A 22,487-nucleotide genomic window follows, 5' to 3' on the forward strand; every position below is an offset into this window, starting at 1 on the left:
ATCAGAACCTGGGCATCCTAACTCTCTATTCCTTTCTCTGTAAACCAAAGTTCGTCCCAACCATCTCAGAAAGTGACTGCAGATCCAAACTGAATTAAAAAAAATAAGCGTTAATCATCTCGCTCTGCTGTTTTCCTTTTGAAAAGTAAAACTGCTGAAGGCAAAGTCTTCAGTTTTCCTTTGGCGGGAAACCTTTAGAAGGCACAGCCACTTGCCTCCACAGCCAACTGTGGATGTGACCAAATGAATACATCCCTTGCCTATGTCAGTTATCTCCAATACATTCCGATATTTTATTTGCATTTTTCAATATTGCCATTAAAAAATAATGAACTTTTAATTTTATAATATGTCATGATGCTATTGTCATTTGGAACACATACAGATACATATACTTCTCTGTCTATATACATATACACATATACATTTATAATGTTACTCTACCTGCCCTGGTTCAGCGCCATAGCCTTCTGCCACCCGTATTTCCTCCGTGCTGAATTATAATCTGATCCACCTAAAACTAAAACTGACATTGTCACTTCCTTGCTTGAAACCCTTCAGTGGAAGTTGTATATAGCTTTTCAAATCAAATATTGGATATTCAGCTAATGACCAAAATATATTAACAGCCTACACAATCACAAATAGCCGCTCCCCTCATATTCAGCCTTCATCCAGAAGTCTTCCTGAGGCAACAGTGCTGACCAGGAACATGGTTAACTCAAAGGGGCGTACTGTGAAAAGACGGATAAACAATGCCAGTGCTCATGAAAATACTTCATTTTTATCTTGAGAATTAGGTAAGTCTAATACCTGTAAATAAACTGATATGACATTTTATTCCCATCATAATTTTTAAGTATAACCCAAGAGTAGAAAAGGATTCTTTTCTTCTTTTTAGACTAATTTAAAACCACAGAAGATTTCTTTTCTATAAGTGAACTCACTGATCCAATGAAGGTATAGTCAATACTGAATTGTATGTCAACTTCTTAAAGAAGGGCAAAAATAAAGTGACCCAACACCACATGAGTGTATGGAATACATAAGGCAATGCAGGAAAAAACACCCACCACAAGGAATAATCACTTCTCTCATTAGCTTGAAAGTGGAAGAACTTACTTGATTAAAACCCTGTTTAAAATAGACTGTCTTGTCTGACTTCTTCTATAAATAGCCAAATTATTACAGGGTTTTAAACGTCATGTGTCATGGACATACTTAAACTATATAGTTTATCTAAGATAAACCAAGCAGTTAAATAACTTCAAAAGGTACAAAACATTCTTCTCGAGTTGCCAAGGCTTCTACAAAGCACGTTTCAAATGACCCGCGAGCCCTATATATTAAACAGGGGAGAACCAAAGTCAGGTTTCCAACGAAAATTATAAAATGTTATTCAGCAAGGCTACAACTTGCTGTGGCCGCTTGTCAGGTCGTCAGTCGGTCCAAGGGACTGGAGTCCCCTGCAGCCTCGGCTACGCGAGCCTCTCACGTTTTACTTGGCGGGCAGCCCCGGTCCGAGGAAGTGAGCGCCAACAACCGCTTACTCAGCAGGGCATTGTGTCGTTTCAGATACGCTATCATGTCTGCTTGCTTTTCAACGATTTCTTCCAGCCGTGAGAGAGTCCTGCAGACACCAAAGTATAAACGGGTCACACATACTCACCAACACTCACCGGTCTCCGTGCAGGCAGGTCTCCACCGGTTTTCAGTACAGCATACTGTACCTGTTACCTCTCCTCGACATCATAGCCAGGGCAATACTCCCAAACGAGATTTTGTTTTCATGTATCCTTATAGTAACCTCCACTCTTGAAATAAAAACTCGTTCAATAATCAAGTAATGACCAAGCATTAAATAGACAACTCTGACCATGAGAAACATTTTTTTAAATATATGGCATTTTTTTTCTTTTTGCATTTGATACAAATAAAAATAGTAGAGTCTAAAATAAAATAAAAAAACAAATCTAACTCCTTTCTACATCACTCACCTAGCCTTTTTTTTTTTGAGACAGGGTCTTACTCTGTTGCCAGGGCTGGAGTGCAGTGGTGTGATCAAAGCTCACTGCAACCTTGAACTCCTAGGTTTAAGTGATCCTTCTGCCTCAGCCTCACAAGTAGCTGGGACTACAGGCTCACCACCATGCCCAGCTTTTTTATTTTTTGTAGAGATGGGATCTGGCTATGTTGGCCAGGCTGGTCTTGAACTCCTGGCCTCAAGCAATGCTCCTACCTTGGCCTCCCAAAGTGCTAGGATTAAAGGCATGAGTCCCCTCATCTGGCCCCGGCTCACTTTGGTCTCCCTGCTCCAAATAATAGCTATAAAGTGTTTTTAATTTCCTTCTACTAAATTATTTTTTTTCTTTTTTGTTTTTTGAGACAGGGTCTCACTCTGTTGCCCAGGCTAGAGTGCAGTGGCCCAATCACAGCTCACTGTAACCTCAGACTCTTAAGCTCAGGTGATCCTCCTGCCTCAGTCTCCCAAGTAGCTGGGACTACAGGCATGTGCCACTATGCCCGGCTAATTTTTCTACTTTTCGTAGAGATGAGAGTCTCACTTAATGCCCAGGCTGGTCTTGAACAATCCTCTCATCTTGGCCACCCAAAGTGCTGGGATTAATGGCATGAGCCACTGCACCCAGCCTTTCCTTTTTTTTTTTAAATCTACTTTTTTTTCCTTTTTGGCTAGTTGATTAGGCAGGTGAGTTGTTACACACTCCTCGGTGGATTCCGACTTTCATGGCCACCATCCTGCTAGCCTTTCCTTTTTAACTTAAAAGGCAAACAATTTATATGATCTGAAGAGAAACCAGAATATTCCTTCCACTAATTTATTAGTAACTAAGAACAGTGATGATGACAATTCTAATAATGACAAAAATGTACTAAATAAATTTTAATGTTGTGACTAAAAATTGCCTATTCAAGTAATAAAATATTAACGGATGTGTTCTGCTCACATTATATATGTGTTTAAATGAAACATTTCAAGAGATGGTAAGTGAAATATTCAGGGTGACGAATACTGTGCATGGAATGATCCCATGTGAACAAAAAAGATTTATGCTTATAAATAATTACAAATAGTTACAAATAATTACAAATAGTTATGCTTATAAATAATGTGGTCACAGGCATGGGCTACAGAAAAGGACTATTTGAATTCCAATCCTAACTTTTCCACTCACAGGCTATGTGACCTTAATAACTCACCTAAATTCTTTGGTCTTCACATGTTAATATATAACAAACGTGTAAAAAATGTTTAATATGTGTAAAGTACCCGGAGATTCTCTACTCTTTTTTTTCCCTGAGCTGGGCTACTCACTGAAAAAATACTGTTTATTGTATAAAGGTCTTCAGGTCATATACATACATACACATATATATATATTTTAATTATAGATGAGATCTCACTATGTGGTCCAGGCTGGACTCAAATTCCTAGGCACCAGTGATCCATATTCCCACCTCACGTCTCCGAGAAGCTGGGACTACAGGTGCACACAGCCGTGCCCAGCGGTTTTCAGGTTACCTTGGGGGACCTGAGGAGGTGTATGCTCTGAGGAGACTCAACTCTTCTATGCACTGACTTCCAAGTAATGTCCTTGTTCCCTGCCCCACGTCACTCTCAAGGGCATCCTATGTGTTTCCGAGTTCCAGCGGCTACCTCCTTGGCCTTATTTCCCGCGTTCTCTATTTTTTTTTCTTTCTTCTTCCTGCCTATGTTAGTCTAGATAAATCCCGTGTTCTCTAAACGTAGCCTGTTCCGCCTTGCAGTGTTATTTAACGCTCCTTAACCCACACGTTTTGAGAAATCACTCATCCAAGCCAGGCGTGGTGGCTCACACCTGTAATCCAGCATTCTGAGAGGCAAAGGCAGGAAGACTGCTTGAAGCCAGGAGTTCGAGACCAGCCATGGTGATACCCTATCTCTACAAAATAAACAAACTAGCGGTGGTGTGCACCTTTAGTCGCAGCCATTTGGGAGGCTGGGGCAGGAGGATTACTTGAGCCCAGAAGTTCAGGGTTATCACGAGTTACGATCACACCACTGCAGTCCAGTCTGGGCAACAGAGGGAGACCCCATCTCAAAAAAATAAAATAAAAAATAAAAAAACATCATCAGATCACACTTTGGGCCCAAGATAACCATCCCAAGATGCAGAATCTTTTTTTTTTTTTTTTTTGAGACAGAATCTCACTCTGTTGCCCAGGCTAGAGTGAGTGCCATGGCGTCAGCCTAGCTCACAGCAACCTCAAACTCCTGAGCTCAAGAGATCCTCCTGTCTCAGCCTCCCGAGTAGTTGGGACTACAGGCATGCGCCACCATGCCCGGCTAATTTTTTCTATATATATTTTTAGCTGTCCATATAATTTCTTTCTATTTTTTTTTAGTAGAGATGGGGTCTCGCTCTTGCTCAGGCTGGTCTCGAACTCCTGAGCTCAAACGATCCGCCCACCTCTGCCTCCCAGAGTGCTAGGATTACAGGCGTGAGCCACCGCGCCCGGCCCAGAATCTTGAACTTAAGTTTCTCATTAAGTATTTTGCATCAAACATGTGAACGATTTAGTAAATTTATGTATGATGATTTAGACTTGGTTTCACCACAGCTGAAAGGAAGTCAACAAATCAAACATAATTATAAAAGCATAGATGAACAGTCATAAACTCCAAGCACTAAAATGTTTTTTAGCCTTCTAGGGGAAAAAACTTAAGTATTTTACTCCCCACCTGAACTTTACCTGAATCCAGTCTCCGAGGTAATATTGCTGGGGTAGGCACAGATTTTTTCTTCTTCAAGTATATCAGGCTGTGGTTTGGCTTTGTTAAATTTTCGGATTTTCACTAAAATAATAAAGTCATGATCAGTAAGATCCAATTCTGAAAACATGTCTACTTATTCAAATCATACTAATTAGCTATACTTATTAACGTACTGAAGCTATTTCAATGGCTGCTGTGTGTGGCCTGTACCGAGCCCTGGAACGTATGCACCACGTCAGCACTGATGATGACAATAGCTACTCGCATCGCGCCCCGACAGCACATGGCCCAGCTGGAGCGTGCACAGGGGAGCCCCGTTCGCTCTCAGACCCCCGCGAGGCGGGCACTCTCTCACCCCACCGACGAGCAGAGGGAAGTCCAGGGAAGTCAGGCAAGCGCCAGGCACCGAACCCAGGAGGCAGGACCTCGGACCCCACGCCGGCCCACTCGGTCCACGGCAAAACGTGGGTGTCCACATTGCAAGGCAGCACGAAAGTGCCTTAGACAGAGGCTTGCATGGGAAGCTGCGGCAGCCCGGAAAGCAGACCCCAAGCCCGCAGGGGACAAGCAGACCCCAGGCCCGCAGGCGAGTCCCCGCGGGGAGGAGGGTGGAGCCTAACCACACGGAGCAGGAGGGCGGAGGGGGTTTCAGGGGTGGGAAGAGCCCGGACACAGGCCACGCTCCTGAGAAAGCGCGTGCACGCGGTGGGGGGTGCACACGGTGGGGGGGCGCACGCACGGTGGGGGGGTGCACACGGTGGGGGTGCGCACGCGGTGGGGGGTGCGCGTGCACGTGGCGGGGGGTGCACACGGTGGGGGGGCGCACGCACGGTGGGGGGGGTGCACGCGGTGGGGGGGCGCACGCGGTGGGGGTGCGCGTGCACACGGTGGGGGGGCGCACGCGGTGGGGGGGCGCACGCGGTGGGGGGGCGCACGCGGTGGGGGGTGCGCGTGCACGCGGTGGGGGGTGCACACGGTGGGGGGGCGCACGCACGGTGGGGGGGTGCACGCGGTGGGGGGTGCGCACGCGGTGGGGGGTGCGCGTGCACACGGTGGGGGGGGCGCACGCGGTGGGGGGTGCGCGTGCACACGGTGGGGGGAGCGCACGCGGTGGGGGGTGCGCGTGCACACGGTGGGGGGAGCGCACGCGGTGGGGGGTGCGCGTGCACACGGTGGGGGGAGCGCACGCGGTGGGGGGTGCGCGTGCACACGGTGGGGGGGGTGCGCGTGCACACGAGGGGAGGCCGGAGAGGTGGGCGGGGAACCGCGCCGGCGCGGCGGGGGTGTCCCGCCAGACGTCCAGGTGTCGTCCGGGGAGCACCTGGCCGGCAGCCCCGAGGAGCAGGCTGGCGGGGCCGGTCACGGCGCTGACGACAGGCGTGAACTGGGAACGCGGTCACGTGGGCGGGAGCGAGGAACAGGAATTAGAGCAGCGGCCCGACCTTCTCGGCACCAGGCCTGGTTTCCCGGAAGACAGGTTTCCCAGGGGCGGCGGGGGTGAGGCGGGCGCGCGCACGCACGGTGGGGTCGCTGCGCGCACAGGGGAGCCCCCGCCGCGCTCACCTGCTCTGCGCCCGGTCCCTCCCGACCACCGACGGGCCAGCCCCGCGGCCGGGGGGTCGGGGCGCAGGGTCAGCACAGACGGAACCTGTAACGCGGCCCCTGGACTCGGCCACACAGGAAGGGGACGCTGAGCACCTGCCCGAGGCGACGGCAGGGACAGAGCAAGAGGCAGATTTGAGAAACGGGTAAACGAAGCAGAACCGGGGACTGGCTCATCCCCCGTCCCGCCCAGGCCTTGCGGAGCGCGGTGGAAGGACGACCCAGGACGACGCCGGTTCCAGGGCTCCGACTTACGGAAGCGAGCTGGGCTCCGGGGGTGCGGACGGCGCAGGGGGCGCACGGGGTGGGGCAGCTCTGCTCACCGGGGGTGCCCGTCGGTACGCAGACGGTGAGGAAGCAGCCGGCTGGGAGGGATGCGGGAGGGATGCGGGCCGCTGACCACGCTGAAGCCCGCGACCCTAAGGAGGGGCAGAGCTGCCACAAGGGAGCGGGAACAGGCGGGGGCAAAAAGCACGAGGCCCGCAGGGAGCCAGAGAATCTGGCAAGGGGGCGGCCACCGGGAACCTGGCAGTCCTTTAGGATGAGGGGTGTGACAGACTGAACTGCATTCCCCCAAAATCCGTGCGTGGAAGCGCTAACCCTTAACGTGACAGTGCCTTTGAAGGGGAAATTGAGGTTAAATGAGGTCCTCAGGGTCGGTCCCCGATCCGACAGGACTGGGGTCCTTATGAGAAGAGGAAGGGACACCAGGAATGCCCGTGCACAGAGGAAGGCCTTGTCCGCAAGTCACGGAGAGAGGCCTCGGGAGAAAGGAAACCTGCCAACACCCTGACGTGGACTTCCGGCCCCGAAAAGTGAGGCAACGAATTTCTGTTGTTCAAGCCGCCTAGTCTGCAACCTTCTTTCACGGCAGCCCTTGCAGGCGAACACAGGTGGGGACAAGTCAGTCCACAGAGGTAGGGACAAGCAGAGATAAGGAAAGCTGTTCCCAACTTCCAGGCCTGACGACACAGAACTCCGCAGCTCTGGATGACGGCTACGTGCGGGGCTCTGCCCCATCTGAATAGTGACTCTGGGACCTGGCTGGCATGAGCAGTGTCCACCAGAGACGGTGAAAAGAGGGGGAAACAGCATGGAGTGGGCCAGGGCTCAGTGAAGACAGTGACTGCCAACCTGGCCTGTCACCTGCCTACGTGGAACTCAGAATGAATCAGAGTATCCAGCGTGTGGGTTGGGGCAGGGGAGGCAGGTTAGGCCCAGGCAACAAATTTTTAAAAGCTCCACATATGATATTTAAAAAATCTTTCCTTTCCTTTTCTTTTTCTTTTTTTTTTTTTTTTTGAGACAGAGTCTTGCTTTGTTGCCTGGGCTAGAGTGAGTGCCGTGGTGTCAACCTCGCTCACAGCAACCTCACACTCCTGGGCTTAAGCGATCCTCCTGCCTCAGCCTCCCAAGTAGCTGGGACTACAGGCATGCACCACCATGCCCGGCTAATTTTTTTTCTATATATATTTTAGTTGGCCAGATAATTTCTTTCTATTTTTAGTAGAGACGGGGTCTCACTCTTGCTCAGGCTGGTCTCGAACTCCTGACCTCGAGCGATCCACCCATCTCAGCCTCCCAGAGTGCTAGGATTACAGGCGTGAGCCACCGCGCCCGGCCAAAACCTTTCCTTTTTTATAACAACTTTATCGAGATATAATTCACATATCATGCAATTCACTCATTTAAAGTATACATCCACAATCCTCTCCACGCCTGAAAATGAGTCTGAAAACAAAGCGTGCGATTCAGGGAATGGCTTCAGCTTATCCCAAGAGCTGTGCACCCATCTGCAGCATCACTTCAGAGCAGGGGTGCCCAGCTGTGCTGAGTGTCACGGCCAGGGCTGCCAGCGAATGTGACACCCGCTGTACACGTCCCATCGTATTTCCCTAAGAAGCATCTTCCACATGATGGTCTTCTAATAAACAAAGAAACCTGGCACACGTCCGTCACTTAGACTCAGAAGATAGGCCGGGCGCGGTGGCTCACGCCTGTCATCCTAGCACTCTGGGAGGCCAAGGCGGGAGGATCGCTCGAGGTCAGGAGTTCAAGACCAGCCTGAGCAAGAGCGAGACCCCGTCTCTACTAAAAATAGAAAGAAATGATCTGGACAGCTAAAAAAATATATATAGATAAAAAATTAGCCGGGCATGGTGGCACATGCCTGTAGTCCCAGCTACTCGGGAGGCTGAGACAGGAGGATGGCTTGAGCCCAGGAGTGTGAGGTTGCTGTGAGCGAGGCTGACGCCACGGCACTGTAGCCCGGGTAACAGAGTGAGACTCTGTCTCAAAAAAAAAAAAAAAAAAAAAAGTGGTGTATGTATACCATGAAGTACTATTTAGCCATAAAAAGGAATGAAATAATGTCTTTTGAAGCAACTTGTATGGAACTGGAGACCATTATCCTAAGTGAAGTACCTCAGGAATAGAAAAACAAATGTCACACATACCCACTAATAATTGGGAACTAAATGATAGGCATATATGGGCATTATACAAGGTATCCATGTAACAAAAACACTTGTACCCCCTTGATATTTTGAAATAACAAAATAAATAAATAAAACCAAAGTCTCATTCTGTTCTATAAAGTAAATTTGGCAGTATGCATCTTTCTTTTTTGCAATCCTGTACCTAATTTGGCTAATTGTTAGCTGATAAATACAAACTTACAAATTAATTAAGCATGTGACATCATTCACATTTACAGACTCATCATTTCATCTTTCCATTCATACTATAAATGCCCTTTTCTTGGCCTTAAGGAGACCCACAGAATATCAGTAAAACAAAACAAGAGCTAAGGCCCACTTGACTTCCTCCTTGATAACCAGAAAAATGAATCTTTCAACATGGATGTAGTTACTGTCACAAAGCAACTAAAAGCTTCATGCCACCAAGTTAGATGCTGTTATGGACAGATTTTACTACATGTTAATACTGCAGCAGGAATGAAATCTAGATTTCTCCAGGGTTTTTTTTAGAATTTTTTCCTGTTAAAGTATCCTTTCATACTACTTTTCATGTTAACATACCGGAAACCTACTTAATTTTACCACTGAGGGTTTTCAGAGAGAGACAGACTAAACTTGGAAAAAAGTGTATTCTTAAATGGTTTACCCCAAAGCAAGTTTGGTCTAAATGCAGTTTTGCATCTATAATTTAGTTTCTTATTTATGTATTTTGTATTTCTTTATTTCTAATCTTAAATGCCAAACTTGCATTTCTGTCGACTTTGGGGAAGTACAAGTTTGTGTTTTAATGAAAAAGATTCATTTTAATTGACAAAAATTTATCGATGACTCTCTCTTAGAAGAGTGACTCACTGGCAGTGGACGCATCCTTCCTGCTGGCTTGAAATTCAGGAAGTCTGGTGTGGCCAGTAGTGAGAGATACAGGTGCTAAGTATGTTCTCAGGTACATGGAAAAACTTCCTGGTCACTCAGATAATGGGGTCATGCTTCAAACTGGGAGGAAAGGAAGCGGTTAAAGGTTTTTGTAAGAACAGCTTAGTTGTAATTCTCACCTGTGTACATGAGCAGACAGGTGAGGGAACAGATGAGTTCCAGGGCCAGGATGGCCAAGATGAGGTCGAGGTACACCCTGCTGGGCCCGGGAAAGGAGTGCTGCAGGCACAGCACGAGCAGAAGCGCGGCGTTGCCTGCGGGGGAGAAACACAGAACACGGGGTGCAGTGAGAAACACATCCGTGGCCTTTGCGCAATATGTTATGTGGCCTCTGGTTCCTCACACGGAGCTCCCAACCCCTGTGACTTCCCGAGTGGTGAGAGTGACAGCAGCGTGTTTGTTACGCAGGGACGGAAGGGGTGTGGTGCCTTTCCTCCCCATCCTCGGGGCACGGCGGACACTCCTAGAACAACATACAGGTTAACAAGAGAAAAGCATAACAAGTTTATTTCGTCCAAATTTTACAGGACATGGGAGAACTGTTAGGTAGATAGTTAGGATCTCTGGCTCTTCCTGGGACAAGGGCTCCCTGCTCTGGTGCTGTCTCAAGCAACTGCCCCACCCGGGAAGAAGGGTAAGGGCGGGCACTCCGGTTTTGCTTTTGCGCCGCCCCACCCTTAATCCTATCCCACTCAGCTGCCACACCCGGGGAAGGAAGGGATGCCTTATCAATCTAGGAATTTCCCAGCCAGGTACTGTAAGATTTAGAAAGTGACCTAGAGTAACCTAAGGGTAATTAATGCACCATTAGGTTGAATCTGCACTGCAGTTTACCTCCCCTGCCAGGTGGGCTTTCGTAGAGGGAGCTCGTACAAACACGTGCACATGGAGTTTTGCGGGCACCTGTTGATCATCTGAGAACACCCGACACTTCCCAGGAGCCCTGCTCCAGACTGGGCTAACGACAGGAAACAATCGGAGAAGGCAGGAGGACGCGCGTGGGTCCGTCAGTGGGAGGGTCTGTCTCTCTGCACTCGAGGAGACGACCCGTGTTGTTCTGCAGTGAAGAGCTGCTCGCGTGAAACTGCCCCTGCCTGAGGTGACGCCATCGTCTTGGCCTTGCCGGTGATTTTTCCAAGAAAGGAGTCAGAGGACCGAGATAACAGTCTGGACTTGACACTTTGGTGGGCCTGGTCATTCTCTGGCCACGAGCACACCAAGAACCGAGGGCAGACTCCGCCCCGACACCTTTGGTGCCAAAACCCGGGATTCTGACAGACCCAAGACCTCGGGAAAACCTTCTATTTTTTTTTTTTTTTTTTTTTTTGAGACAGAGTCTCGCTCTGCTGCCCGGGCTAGAGTGAGTGCCGTGGCGTCAGCCTAGCTCACAGCAACCTCAAACTCCTGGGCTCAAGCGATCCTCCTGCCTCAGCCTCCCGAGTAGCTGGGACTACAGGCATGCGCCACCATGCCCGGCTAATTTTTTCTATATATATTAGTTGGCCAGATAATTTGTTTCTATTTTTAGTAGAGACGGGGTCTCGCTCTTGCTCAGGCTGGTCTCAAGCTCCTGACCTCGAGCGATCCTCCTGCCTCGGCCTCCCAGAGTGCTAGGATTACAGGCGTGAGCCACCGCGCCCGGCCAAAACCTTCTATTTTTACACTTAGGTTCAAGGAAGCATGGACAGCTGAGTCGAAATGGGACTGGACAAAAGTGTATGATCTAAGAGACTGAGGGGGAAACCCAGTAAGGCCTGTCTGTGTGGAGTCTTCTTAGTCTCTGTGTAGCATCCCCCTCCAACCTACCCCGTATGGGGCAGGACCCCTCTGGAGTGAGGGTCTTCACGGGAGAAGAGAGAAAGTGACCTTTCTGGGCTTTAAGGGTTGCCCTGGGACAGAGTTCCAGTGCTAGTATCATAGGTGGGAGCAACGCTCGGCCAGAGACGAGGAGTTCTACTTTCTATGACCCACTTTTGGGAAGAGGAATTCTGGTTCCTGTGACACTGTGGGGGAAAGAAAAACAGGGAAGCAGGAGAAGGTCAGAGAGACCTTGGCTCTGAGGCCCTCACAGTCTTTCCGTCAAAGGTGTTCCGCATGCCAAAGCGCCATGCTTCTGAGTTCTGAGTCCCAACAGATACACTATTTGGTTTCTGGCCCCGTGTGGTGGCTCACACCTGTGATCCCAACACTTTAGGAGGTCAAGGTGGGAGGATCGCTTGAGGCCAGGAGTTTGAGACCAGCCTGGGTAACATAGCAAGACCCCATCTCTACAAAAAAACAAAGCAATTAGTCAGGCGGGGTGGTGTGTGTCTTGTAGTCTCATCTACTTAGGAGGCTGAGGTGGGAGGGTTGCTTGAGCACAGGATTTTGAGGCTGCATGAGCTATGATCACACCACTGCACTCCAACCTGGGTGACAGAGCAAGACTGTGTCTCTTAAAAAAAAAAATTGTTTTTCAGAAATTTACCGAGCTCCTAAAATCCTTGGAATTTTGTAAGTGACAGAGTGCCTGTTGTCATCCATAACAAACCTTCCCACCACACCAAGTTCATGCCAATCAGGTGACTTAGGCGGGGGCCCCCCACACAGCCTCAGGATGGGGCTGGTCACCAAAATCACCAGGAGATTAGGAGGCTGGAAATTTCAGCCCCACCCACTAACTCAAGGGAGAGAGGGGGCTAGAATTTAAAGAGATTTGATGAGCTTTCAGGCTGCCAGGAGGGTGGAGTCCCCCGACTCCTTGTGGACAGCTCCTCCTCCTCCACTGGGGACCCTTCTGGGTGTGGCCCTACGCACCTCTTCATGGGCCTGTCCCTCTGTACCCTTTGGAATACCCTGTATGACACACCAGTGAAGACACACAAGTGCTCCCCCGAGTGCGGGGAGCGGCGACAGCCCCAGAGAGGAGCCCTGTGGACTGGACCCATCCGGCAGGTCGAAAATTACTGTTTACAGTGAAGGGCCAAGTTTTCATTTTGATGGGGAAAAAACCCAAATATGTAATGTGATATGTAACTAATACTATTTGGTAGGGTTCAAAATGTATATTCTCTGCTTGTAGCTCCTAAAAAAAAAATAATAAAAGGGACAAAAAAAGTAAACAGAAATGATGAAAATGCATTTGGAACTAAGGAAGGAGAAGAGACGTGAAGCATGTAAATGTTTTCTTTCTTTTTTTTTTTTTTGAGACAGATCTTGCTCTGTTGCCCAGGCTACAGTGAGTGCCATGGTGTCAGTCTCGCTCACAGCAACCTCAGACTCCTGGGCTTAAGCGATCCTCCTGCCTCGGCCTCCCGAGTAGCTGGGACTACAGGCATGCGCCACCATGCCCGGCTAATTTTTTCTGTATATATTTTTAGTTTTCCATATAATTTCTTTCTATTTTTAGTAGAGACAGGGTCTCGCTCTTGCTCAGGCTGCTCTCGAACTCCTGACCTTGAGCGATCTTCCCACCTTGGCCTCCCAGAGGCTAGGATTACAGGCGTGAGCCACTGTGTCCGGCCAAAAGCAGAATCTTTGACACTAAATTATTTATAACTTAGTGCCAACTTTACCTAAAGAATTTCAATTAAATTCCGTGAAGCCTTTAAAATGTCTGCAACAAGGCCGGGCGCGGTGGCTCACGCCTGTAATCCCAGCACTCTGGGAGGCCGAGGCGGGTGGATTGCTCAAGGTCAGGAGTTCGAGACCAGCCTGAGCGAGACCCCGTCTCTACTAAAAATAGAAAAACATTATATGGACAACTAAAAATCTATATAGAAAAAATTAGCCGGGCATAGTGGCGCATGCCTGTAGTCCCAGCTACTCGGGAGGCTGAGGCAGTAGGATCGCTTAAGCCAAGGAGTCTGAGGTTGCTGTGAGCTAAGCTGACGCCACGGCACTCACTCTAGCCTGGGCAACAAAGTGAGACTCTGTCTCAACAAAAAAAAAAAAAAAAAAAAAAAAAAAAAAATGTCTGCAACAAAAAAGAAAAGCAGGCACGCATTTATGCATTCTTGAACTCCTGGCCTCAAGCGATCCTCCCGCCTGGGCCCCCCAAGTGCTAGGATTACAAGCATGAACCACCGCGCCCGGTCCCTCATGCGTTCTAGGTCCTGCGTGGGCCTTCTGAGATCCTGCCTTCGTAAATTAGGACCTGTGTGTTTTTCAAGTTTTCTGTTCTGGATAATGTGTCTCATTATAAAACAGTCCCTCTTTCTTAGGAATTTACCCTCACAATCTCCTACTACAAGGAAAGCACTTCCAACCCATGGAGAAGCGGGCAAAAGAAAAAAAAAAAAAAAAAAAAGAAAAGCAAAGCACTGAGCTTTAAAAATAAAAAAAACCAAAAATTCCCTCTTGCTATCCTCAAAAATATCCAATGGCAACAGTATTTCTCTCTCCTGGGGATGAATAAACCAGCTGATACCAAAAGAGGAGCAAACTACATTTCACACAGGGGTACAAGCACACCATGTTCATAACAGATATAGATTTCAAATGAAAATTAAGGCTGTACATGTTATTAAAAAAAAAAGCTTTAAGACATTAAGGTGACACAAATTTTAGTGGCTACAATACACATCACTTACAAAAATGAGAGAACATATTTGATCATAAAATCTAACTGCACACATGCTTTCCACCACCATTTTTGTCACTCAAACAAGCCACCAAGACACGGAGCGAAGACGGGACTCACCAGTGGAGTGTGTCATCAGCGCCAGCCTCTTCAGATGCCTGGTCGATCGGTAGATCGAGCCGTAGCCGCGGTTTCTGACCTTGCTGTGGTGATACTGGATGTAGCGCTCGAGCAGCACATGGAGAAGCCACAAAACAACTTTTCCAAGGATCATGACTGTCTGAACTTTCAACGGGTTGGTGTAGTTTCCCGGGCACTTGTCCTCATTTGGATTAGGGTAAGAACAAAGCACACCCGTTAAAAATGCTAAAATCACAAACACAACCTGGTGAAAAGGAAAGCAGCAGGATTAACATTCACTATTTGGACTTCGGAATCAATAATCACTGTCGCAGCACACTCTCTTACACCTGTGGCTCTCACTATTCTACTTTTATAAATGAGTTTTAAATAACTCTTATAAGCCTTGGTACGGAAACTGCTGGGGGCAATCTGATGCACGCTGCAGTTCGAGAAACACTGCTGTACAGCAATAAACACACGGTTTTACAGAAATGGGGAAAATCCCTTCACACGTGTGCTGATCTCTTTGTATACACTGTATGAGCTTAACAAAAGGCACTAAAGGAGACAGAAGAAACCGACCCATTTATTAACTCGGAGAAGGCTGAAGGAGAGAAAAGGAAGATTATAACTTGACCTTTGTTTACTTTCGTAATGTTTTACTTGTTACGATAAGGAAGTAGGATTCCATAATTTAAAAAATCAAGCTGTCACGACTATAATGCCAGCACTCTGGGAGGCCGAGGTGGGAGGATTGCTTGAGCTCAGGAGTTTGAGACCAGCCTGAGCAAGAGCGAGACCCCATCTCTACTATAAATAGAAAGAAATTAGCCAAACAACTAAAAATAGAAGAAATTAGCTGGGTTTGGTGGCACATGCCTGTAGTCCCAGCTACCTGGGAGGCTGAGGCAGGAGGATCGCTTGAGCCCAGGAGTCTGAGGTTGCTGTGAGCAGTGATGACGCCACTGCACTCTAGCCTGGGCAACAGAGTGAGACTCTGTCTCAAAAAAAAAAAACCAAACAACAACAACAACAAAAAAAACCACACACTTCCCTCTTCAATTCCCTAAAATTCTCCACGCTTATTCTTTAACCACACAAAAACTTCCCATTTAAAAAAAAAAAAATCTAAAAAATTTCACTGTTTTACCTTATCACTTCAACCAAATCAAATAAGCCTTTCCCTATCTCCAAACACCGATATCACAATATTTAACTTTAACTACATAACAAATACACAAACCTAAATTTAAAATTCCACAACACTATGGCAACTCAAGATTCTTATCCCCACAAAGCAAAAAGTTGAAAAGTCAACATATTCTCTGTGCTGTAATACAGTGTACATTGAACTCAACTGATCCATTTTATATAGCGTAGCATATAAATATATTAGTTTTTCTTGTTCTTTAACACGATTTTCTTAGACCTAAAATTAGGGCAATCAATCCCACAGTATCAAAAGCATGCAATTTAATATAGTATTTTTTGTTTTAGAGACAGGGTCTTGCTATGTTGCCCAGGCTGGACTCAACTCCTGGGCTCAAGTGATCCTCCTGCCTCAGCCTCCTGGCTCAAACTCTCCCCAGTACCTGGGACTACAGGCATACACCACCACTATGCCCAGCTTGCAATTTAATATAAAAAGGTTTTTAAAAAGTGATATATGGGCCGGGCGCCGTGGCTCACGCCTGTAATCCTAGCACTCTGGGAGGCCGAGGCGGGCAGATCGTTTGAGCTCAGGAGTTCAAGACCAGCCTGAGCAAGAGTGAGACCCGTCTCTACTAAAAATAGGAAGAAATTATATGGACAGCTAAAAAATATATATATAGAAAAAATTAGCTGGGCATGGTGGCGCATGCCTGTAGTCCCAGCTACACGGGAGGCTGAGGCAGGAGGATGGCTTGAGCCCAGGAGTTGGAGGTTGCTGTGAGCGAGGCTGACGCCACGGCACTCTAGCCCGGGCAACAGAGTGAGACTCTGTCTCAAAAAAAAAAAAAAAAATATATCAAATGGTACAAAAAGTAAACAGTAAAATATATTAGTGTCACTTCTACCAAGGCCCTCAGTCCCCACCTCAGAGGCAACTAGTGTAACAGGGTCTGCAAATGTTGCCCAAACTCTGTTACACACAGAAATACATGTACACACCAGTCCTCTGCACTCAGGTTTTGTAACTGCAAATTGGAACATTCTGTACACAATGTTATAAACCTGATTTTTTCCACTCCACAATGTAAGGATGAAGGCTATTCCATGCTAATATACACGCACCCACCCTATTTCATTTCTGACAGCTGTGCCGTGTTGCTCTACGTGGACAGGACAGGTAAAGTGCCTCTGCATGGCTGGGAGCTCGCAGTTCCTTTGTTGTTGTTGTTTTTTTTTTTTTTTTTTTTGAGACAGAGTCTCACTGTATCACCTGGGCTAGAGTGCCGTGGCGTCAGCCTCGCTCACAGCAACCTCACACTCCTGGGCTCAATCGATCCTCCTGCCTCAGCCTCCCGAGTAGCTGGGACTACAGGCATGCACCACCATGCCCAGCTAATTTTTTCTATATATTTTTAGTTGTTCAGCTAATTTCTTTCTATTTTTTTAGTCGAGACAAGGTCTTGCTCTTGCTCAGGCTGGGCTTGTAGTTTCTTGCTGTGACAGGTGACATTGCTGCTATCAACAATATTCCTACACGCGTTCAAATACATCTACAATAAGTTCTTTGATGTAGAGACGTAAGTAAAATAGTATGTACATTTTAAATGTTAATAGCTATAGCCCAATTGCCCTCTGAAGAGCTTGTATATTTTTTACAGACATCACCTCTGGATGGATCCCTTTCTCAGCCCGGACAACTTACATGTATAAGCAGGAGCAGGTTTGCTGTGACGACAGTAGGAAGAGGGTGGAAGCCGGGGCTAAAATGGGCTTGCAGGGAGTGATGAGGGAGGAGCTGGGCTTCCAGCAGGGCGTCGTCCTCAACACTCTGGGTGAGGTCCAAGGAACCCTGGGGCACAGGGAAATGGAAGCAAGACACAATCACCACTTTCTGGATTATATTTCCAACACAAATCTAAACTAGAAAGCTTTTAAAATCATTACACAACTTAGAGGTGCTACTCAAAGCCAATTTTCAAAAAGTATCCTCTGCAGATAACTAGTATACAAACTTGGTGAAAGTAGGTTTTTTTTTTTTTTTTTTTTTGAGACAGAGTCTCACTCTGTTGCCCGGGCTAGAGTGAGTGCCGTGGCGTCAGTCTAGCTCACAGCAACCTCAAACTCCTGGGCTTAAGCGATCCTCCTGCCTCAGCCTCCCGAGTAGCTGGGACTACAGGCATGCGCCACCATGCCCGGCTAATTTTTTCTATATATATATTTTAGTTGTCCATATAATTTCTTTCTATTTTTAGTAGAGACGGGGTCTCGCTCTTGCTCAGGCTGGTCTCGAACTCCTGACCTCGAGCGATCCACCCGCCTCGGCCTCCCAGAGTGCTAGGATTACAGGTGTGAGCCACCGCGCCCGGCTGAAAGTAGGTTTTAAAATGGGTGGGGGGAGTAGGAGGCCATGGGGCAATATACATAACCTAAATAAGACATATACATAACCTAAACTTTTGTACCCCCATAATATGCTGAAATAAAAAAAAATTTAAAAAAATGGGTAGAGGAAATCTTAAGTCAATTATTTCTACATCTCATAAAGTAATATATAATGAGATTTAAGTAAACCATTTTCTTCAAGCCCTCAAAGCTTAGATACTGACTTATTTATTTTTTAATCTAACCCCTAGACCACCAGGTAAAATGTATTTAATATTAATTATATTTGAGAAATAATTAGAGTTGCAGTTCCTTTTTTAAATAAAGTTTATTGTGGATATTTAGGTACACAACATGATGTTATGGGAGGCAGACAGTAAAAACCTTACTATAGCAAAGCAAATGAACATTCCATCGTCTCACCCATTTTTGTGTGTCTTTCTTTCTGTCCTTTCTTTTTACTTTCTTCTTCTTTTTCTTTTTTTTTTTTTAATCTGCATGCCTGGTAATTTTTGATTGGATGACAGACATTGCAAATTATCTCTTTCGGTGTTGGACTATATTGTATTCTTGAGCTTTGTTGTGGAATGCAATTAAGTTTCTTGGAAATAGTCTGATCTTTTTGGTCTTAGCTTTCAGACATTACGTGGGGCCATGACCGTGTTTGGTCTAGAGCTAATTATTCCCCCACTACTGCGGCAGCACCCTTCTGAGAACTCTACCTAGATACCCTATGAATCATGAGGTTTCCACACGGGAACAGGCACTATTCCTGGCCCTGCACGGAGGGACTGTTCCTTCTAATCCTTCTGCGTGGTTCTTTTTGAGGCCTCCAGGACTTTCCTCCTTCCCTGATCAGGACTCTTCTGAACACCTACGGGGACTCTCTGCAGAGCTCTCCCTCCTCCCTGGGCACTCTGTCCCGTGAACTCTGCTTGCTCTGGTCTCCCAGACCCTCAGCTCCATCTCCTCAACTCAGAGCCTGCGGGACGCTGCCTGGGTTCCCCCTTCCTCATTACAGCCTGTGATCTCACCCCAAGTGGCAGCCGGGGTGACGAAAGGGCTTGCGACGTTTGTTTCCTATCTCTGAGATCATTGCACTTCACGGCCTGATGTCCAGTCTCATAAAAAGCGTTATCATAGATTGTATCTAGTTTTTTGGTTGTTTCAGGCAGAATGGTATGTCTAGTCCTGGTTATCTCACCTTGGCTGGGAACAGAAGTCCCTACTGAAATTTCACGCATCTCTATAACTTATAATACTAAGCACATAGAATTGAAATCGTCAGAGTAAAGTGTGCTTCACAAACACAGGGACTCTATTATTTTCTTTGTACATTTAACACCTGATACAAAGCAGGTGCTCAGTATGTGTGTTGAATGAATGAAAGACCGCCCAGCTACTGCAACACTTGACCCCTGGAAAATTTAACCAAGCTACCATGGAAACCTTGCCTATAAGGCAGTAATCTACTTCTTTTTATCTCCCACTGCATCACTTTCATGCACCTTCTTTTCTAGCCTACATGAGCTTTCTATAGTGCCCCACGAATACCCTCTCTCACCTTCCTCAGAATTCTACTCAACTTTCGAGGTCCCAACCAAGACTTACGTTCCCCATGAACTCTGTCCTGCTAAGTGTTTTCCTCCCACTTTAAACTCCTATAAAACACACTGCCCACAATGTTCATTTGGAATATTTCTTTTTTGTTGTTGTTTTTCTCATATCTTAAGTTTTTTGGGGGGAAGCTCATTTGTCTGGATCTGGAAAATTTCTTATGCTGCCTTTTATTTTTTTCCTTTTTATGTGTATCTTTTGTTTTTCCTGGCCACACTGAAGGGTTGGGAACCATAATATTATTCTTCTCTATGGCACTTGCTAGTATTTGGTGGCTACATCAAATACACTGTTCAATGAATCCTACAGGTAATATGTGGCATAACCATGCAAGCCGCACCCCGTCATTCTGTGAACTCACCAACTGCAAGGCAAGAGTGAGAGGAAGAGGATTCCTGCATCCAAATTGTTTCTTCACTTCCACTATTAATAACTACATCACCATCTGTAGAAAATATCTGTTGCTTCCGCCCACATGGTATCTCTTCCCTTTTCTTTTGCAACAATAACTCTGTTTCCTTTGGGGACCCACTGTCTATCTCTACTTCAGTCTTAGTAAAAACATCCTTTAATACTCTTCACCCTCTCCTGGCCTAGGGGTGGTTATAGAACAAAAGGCCAATCCAACCCTCTCTGTGGGCAGTGAAGGAAGAAAGACCACAGTTTAGGCACACTCATTCCAGGGCAGACCCTGAAAGGCCAGTCACGTAGGTCCTTTGAGCCGCCCCTGTTTGATTCCTTTCGGAGGCTCTGGTGTTTATTCACCCTATATCCTTTCAGATAAATCTATTTCTTCTTAAATTAGCCAGAGTTGCTTTCACTGCTTGCAAAAAAAATGAAGCCAGCTATTAATAATGGTCTTTGACTTTTAACTCACTGAAGTGTCTGGGCCTATGACATGGTCCATAATTTTTTGCTTTTTACTGAATGCTGGAAGTCGTATTTACAAAATACCAAAAGCAGGCAACTTACTCAGATCTAAAGTGATTTAGATATGTAATTGGTGAAACATTAATCTCCAGAGTTTGATGAAACAGTACAATTCTAGAATTGTACTTATCCTAAAGCTAAAAGTTACAGATCCAAGAACCTTAGGGCAGCTTAGCACCAACCAAGAAGCACTTACTGCACATGTTTTTCTAAATCTCTCATTTTCCTCTTACATATTCATTTTTTCCCACAAATTGTCAGCTCATGAAGCGCACCCTTAAAAATTCAGAAACAATGGATTTTACTTTAAACATGTGTGAGTCTCAATTATACTTCCAGGTCTTACAGTTAGTTTTCCATTTTCTCAACTGAAAAAAACTAGAAAATTTTAGTCTTCTTCAAAATTGGTCTTTATTTCATGAATATTGTTTAACTATGCTCACTATTTGCACAAGAATCTAAGCTCTTTAGTGCTGGAACCGTATCTCATGTGTCTTTTGCTTTTCCTGATTCACTTCATTCAGTGATAGGATCACAGCAATATTCCTATTAATTTATTAACCCAAATTAGTGCCTTAATGTAACTGTAAACTTTGCATTTCTCAAGGGCAAGAATTTTATTATGTGGCAATGGAAAACCCAGTTAACTCTGGGCACAAATACATGTTTCTCCTAAAAAATGTCTTAATATACTCAAGCAAAGAAATAAGATTTTTGCAATTAAGCTATCGTTCTGTACCATACACACTGAACTACACCACTGGCTTTTTTTAGCAGTCTGATGTGGACCCATCTCAGGCTTAATAACCTTTCCGTTCCTACCAAGCCTGGAGTCAAAGCGGCACGTGACCCTGTTGCTCTAACGTGGTTTCCGGGCACGGCAGCGACAGGTCCACCCGGACGCCCGCGTCGGGCCCTCCAGGTGCCTGCCGTCGCGCCGTCACGGGACGCTCCCGGTTCCGGGGCCGCACGCGGCGGGCGCCGGCCTGGACCCGGAACCGCGCCCGGAGCCGCCGCCTCGCAGCGCCGCCGCGCCCCTGCACGGGAGGAGAGGTTCGGGGCCAGCGCCCGCCACTGCCGTGCACTCACCTCCTCCGTCCTGGGCCCCGATGCCATTTCCTGACGCCGAGGCCGAAGCCCGGGCCGGCGCGACCTCTGCACCTGCGCCCGGGCGCCGCGGGCCGAGAAGTCGCCTCCTCCTGGGCCCGGCCGGCCACGCCCCCTTTCGCGCCCGCCCCGCCTCCTCCTCGGCCCCGCCCCTGTCCCGCCCCATTCCACGCCCGCCCCTCGTCCTCCTGTGCCCTGCCGGCCCCGCCCCTGTCCCGCCCCATTCCGCGTCCGCCCCGCCTCCTCCTGGGCCCTTCCGGCCCCGCCCCTGTCCCGCCCTCCGAGTTAGCCCCGCCTCCTCCTGCGCCCTACCGGACACGCCCCTTCCGCGTCGGCCCCGCCGTGGACACGCCGCTTCTGCGTCCGCCCCGTCTCCTCCTGGGCCCTGCCAGCTTCGCCGCGGCCCCGCACGGGAGGAGGGGGTTCGGGGCCAGCGCCCGCTACTGCCGTGCATTCACCTCCTCTGTCCTGCTCCCCGCTGCCATCTCCTGACGCCGAGGCCGAAGGCCAGGCCGGCCCGGCCTCTGCGCCAAGGCGCCGCGGTCCAAGAAGTCACCTCCTCCGCGGCCCCGCCGGCCTCGCCGGCCCCGCCCCTGTCCCGGACCCTCCGCGCGCGCCCCGCCTCCTCCTGGGCCCTGCTGGCCCCGCCCCTGTCCCGCCCCCTCCGCGTTAGCCCCGCCTCCTCCTAGGCCCTGCCAGCCCCGCCGCGGCCCCCCACGGGAGGAGGGGGTTCGGGGCCAGCGCCCGCCACTGCCGTGCAGTCACCTCCTCCGTCCTGGGCCCCGCTGCCATTTCCTGACGCAGAGGCCAAAGCCCGGGCCGGCGC

At 47.9% G+C, this 22,487-nt stretch overlaps 1 protein-coding gene across 2 annotated transcripts; it reads right to left on the minus strand.

Moving 5' to 3' along the window:
- Window positions 1-207: 207 nt before the first annotated feature.
- Window positions 208-22,159, minus strand: TMEM192 (transmembrane protein 192). 2 transcript variants are annotated; one of them, XM_069493467.1, is made up of 6 exons: window positions 22,120-22,159; window positions 17,328-17,474; window positions 14,471-14,735; window positions 9,909-10,043; window positions 4,753-4,855; window positions 208-1,630 (listed from the first exon to the last, which is right to left on the minus strand). In XM_069493467.1, exons 1-6 carry the CDS (start codon window positions 22,144-22,146, stop codon window positions 1,492-1,494), a joined length of 816 nt encoding a protein of 271 aa, XP_069349568.1. In that variant the 5' UTR covers window positions 22,147-22,159; the 3' UTR covers window positions 208-1,491. The 2 variants fall into 2 exon arrangements, with proteins under 2 accessions (XP_069349568.1, XP_069349567.1); XM_069493466.1 differs by lacking the exon at window positions 22,120-22,159 and adding an exon at window positions 21,644-21,806.
- Window positions 22,160-22,487: the final 328 nt, after the last annotated feature.

Source organism: Eulemur rufifrons, chromosome 18 (assembly GCF_041146395.1).
Source record: "Eulemur rufifrons isolate Redbay chromosome 18, OSU_ERuf_1, whole genome shotgun sequence".
Classification (NCBI taxonomy): Eukaryota; Metazoa; Chordata; class Mammalia; order Primates; family Lemuridae; genus Eulemur; species Eulemur rufifrons.

What these genes read in the sequence shown, in the direction of transcription:
- TMEM192 (XM_069493467.1), bottom strand. Translation starts at nt 22,146, where the DNA reads ATGGCAGCGGGGAGCAGGACAGAGGAG. An exon ending in CGGGGAGCAGGACAGAGGAG is followed by an intron (nt 17,475 to 22,119) that starts GTGAATGCACGG and finishes CCTGTGCCCCAG; the next exon opens with GGTTCCTTGGACCTCACCCA. An exon ending in GCTGATGACACACTCCACTG is followed by an intron (nt 10,044 to 14,470) that starts GTGAGTCCCGTC and finishes TCTCCCCCGCAG; the next exon opens with GCAACGCCGCGCTTCTGCTC.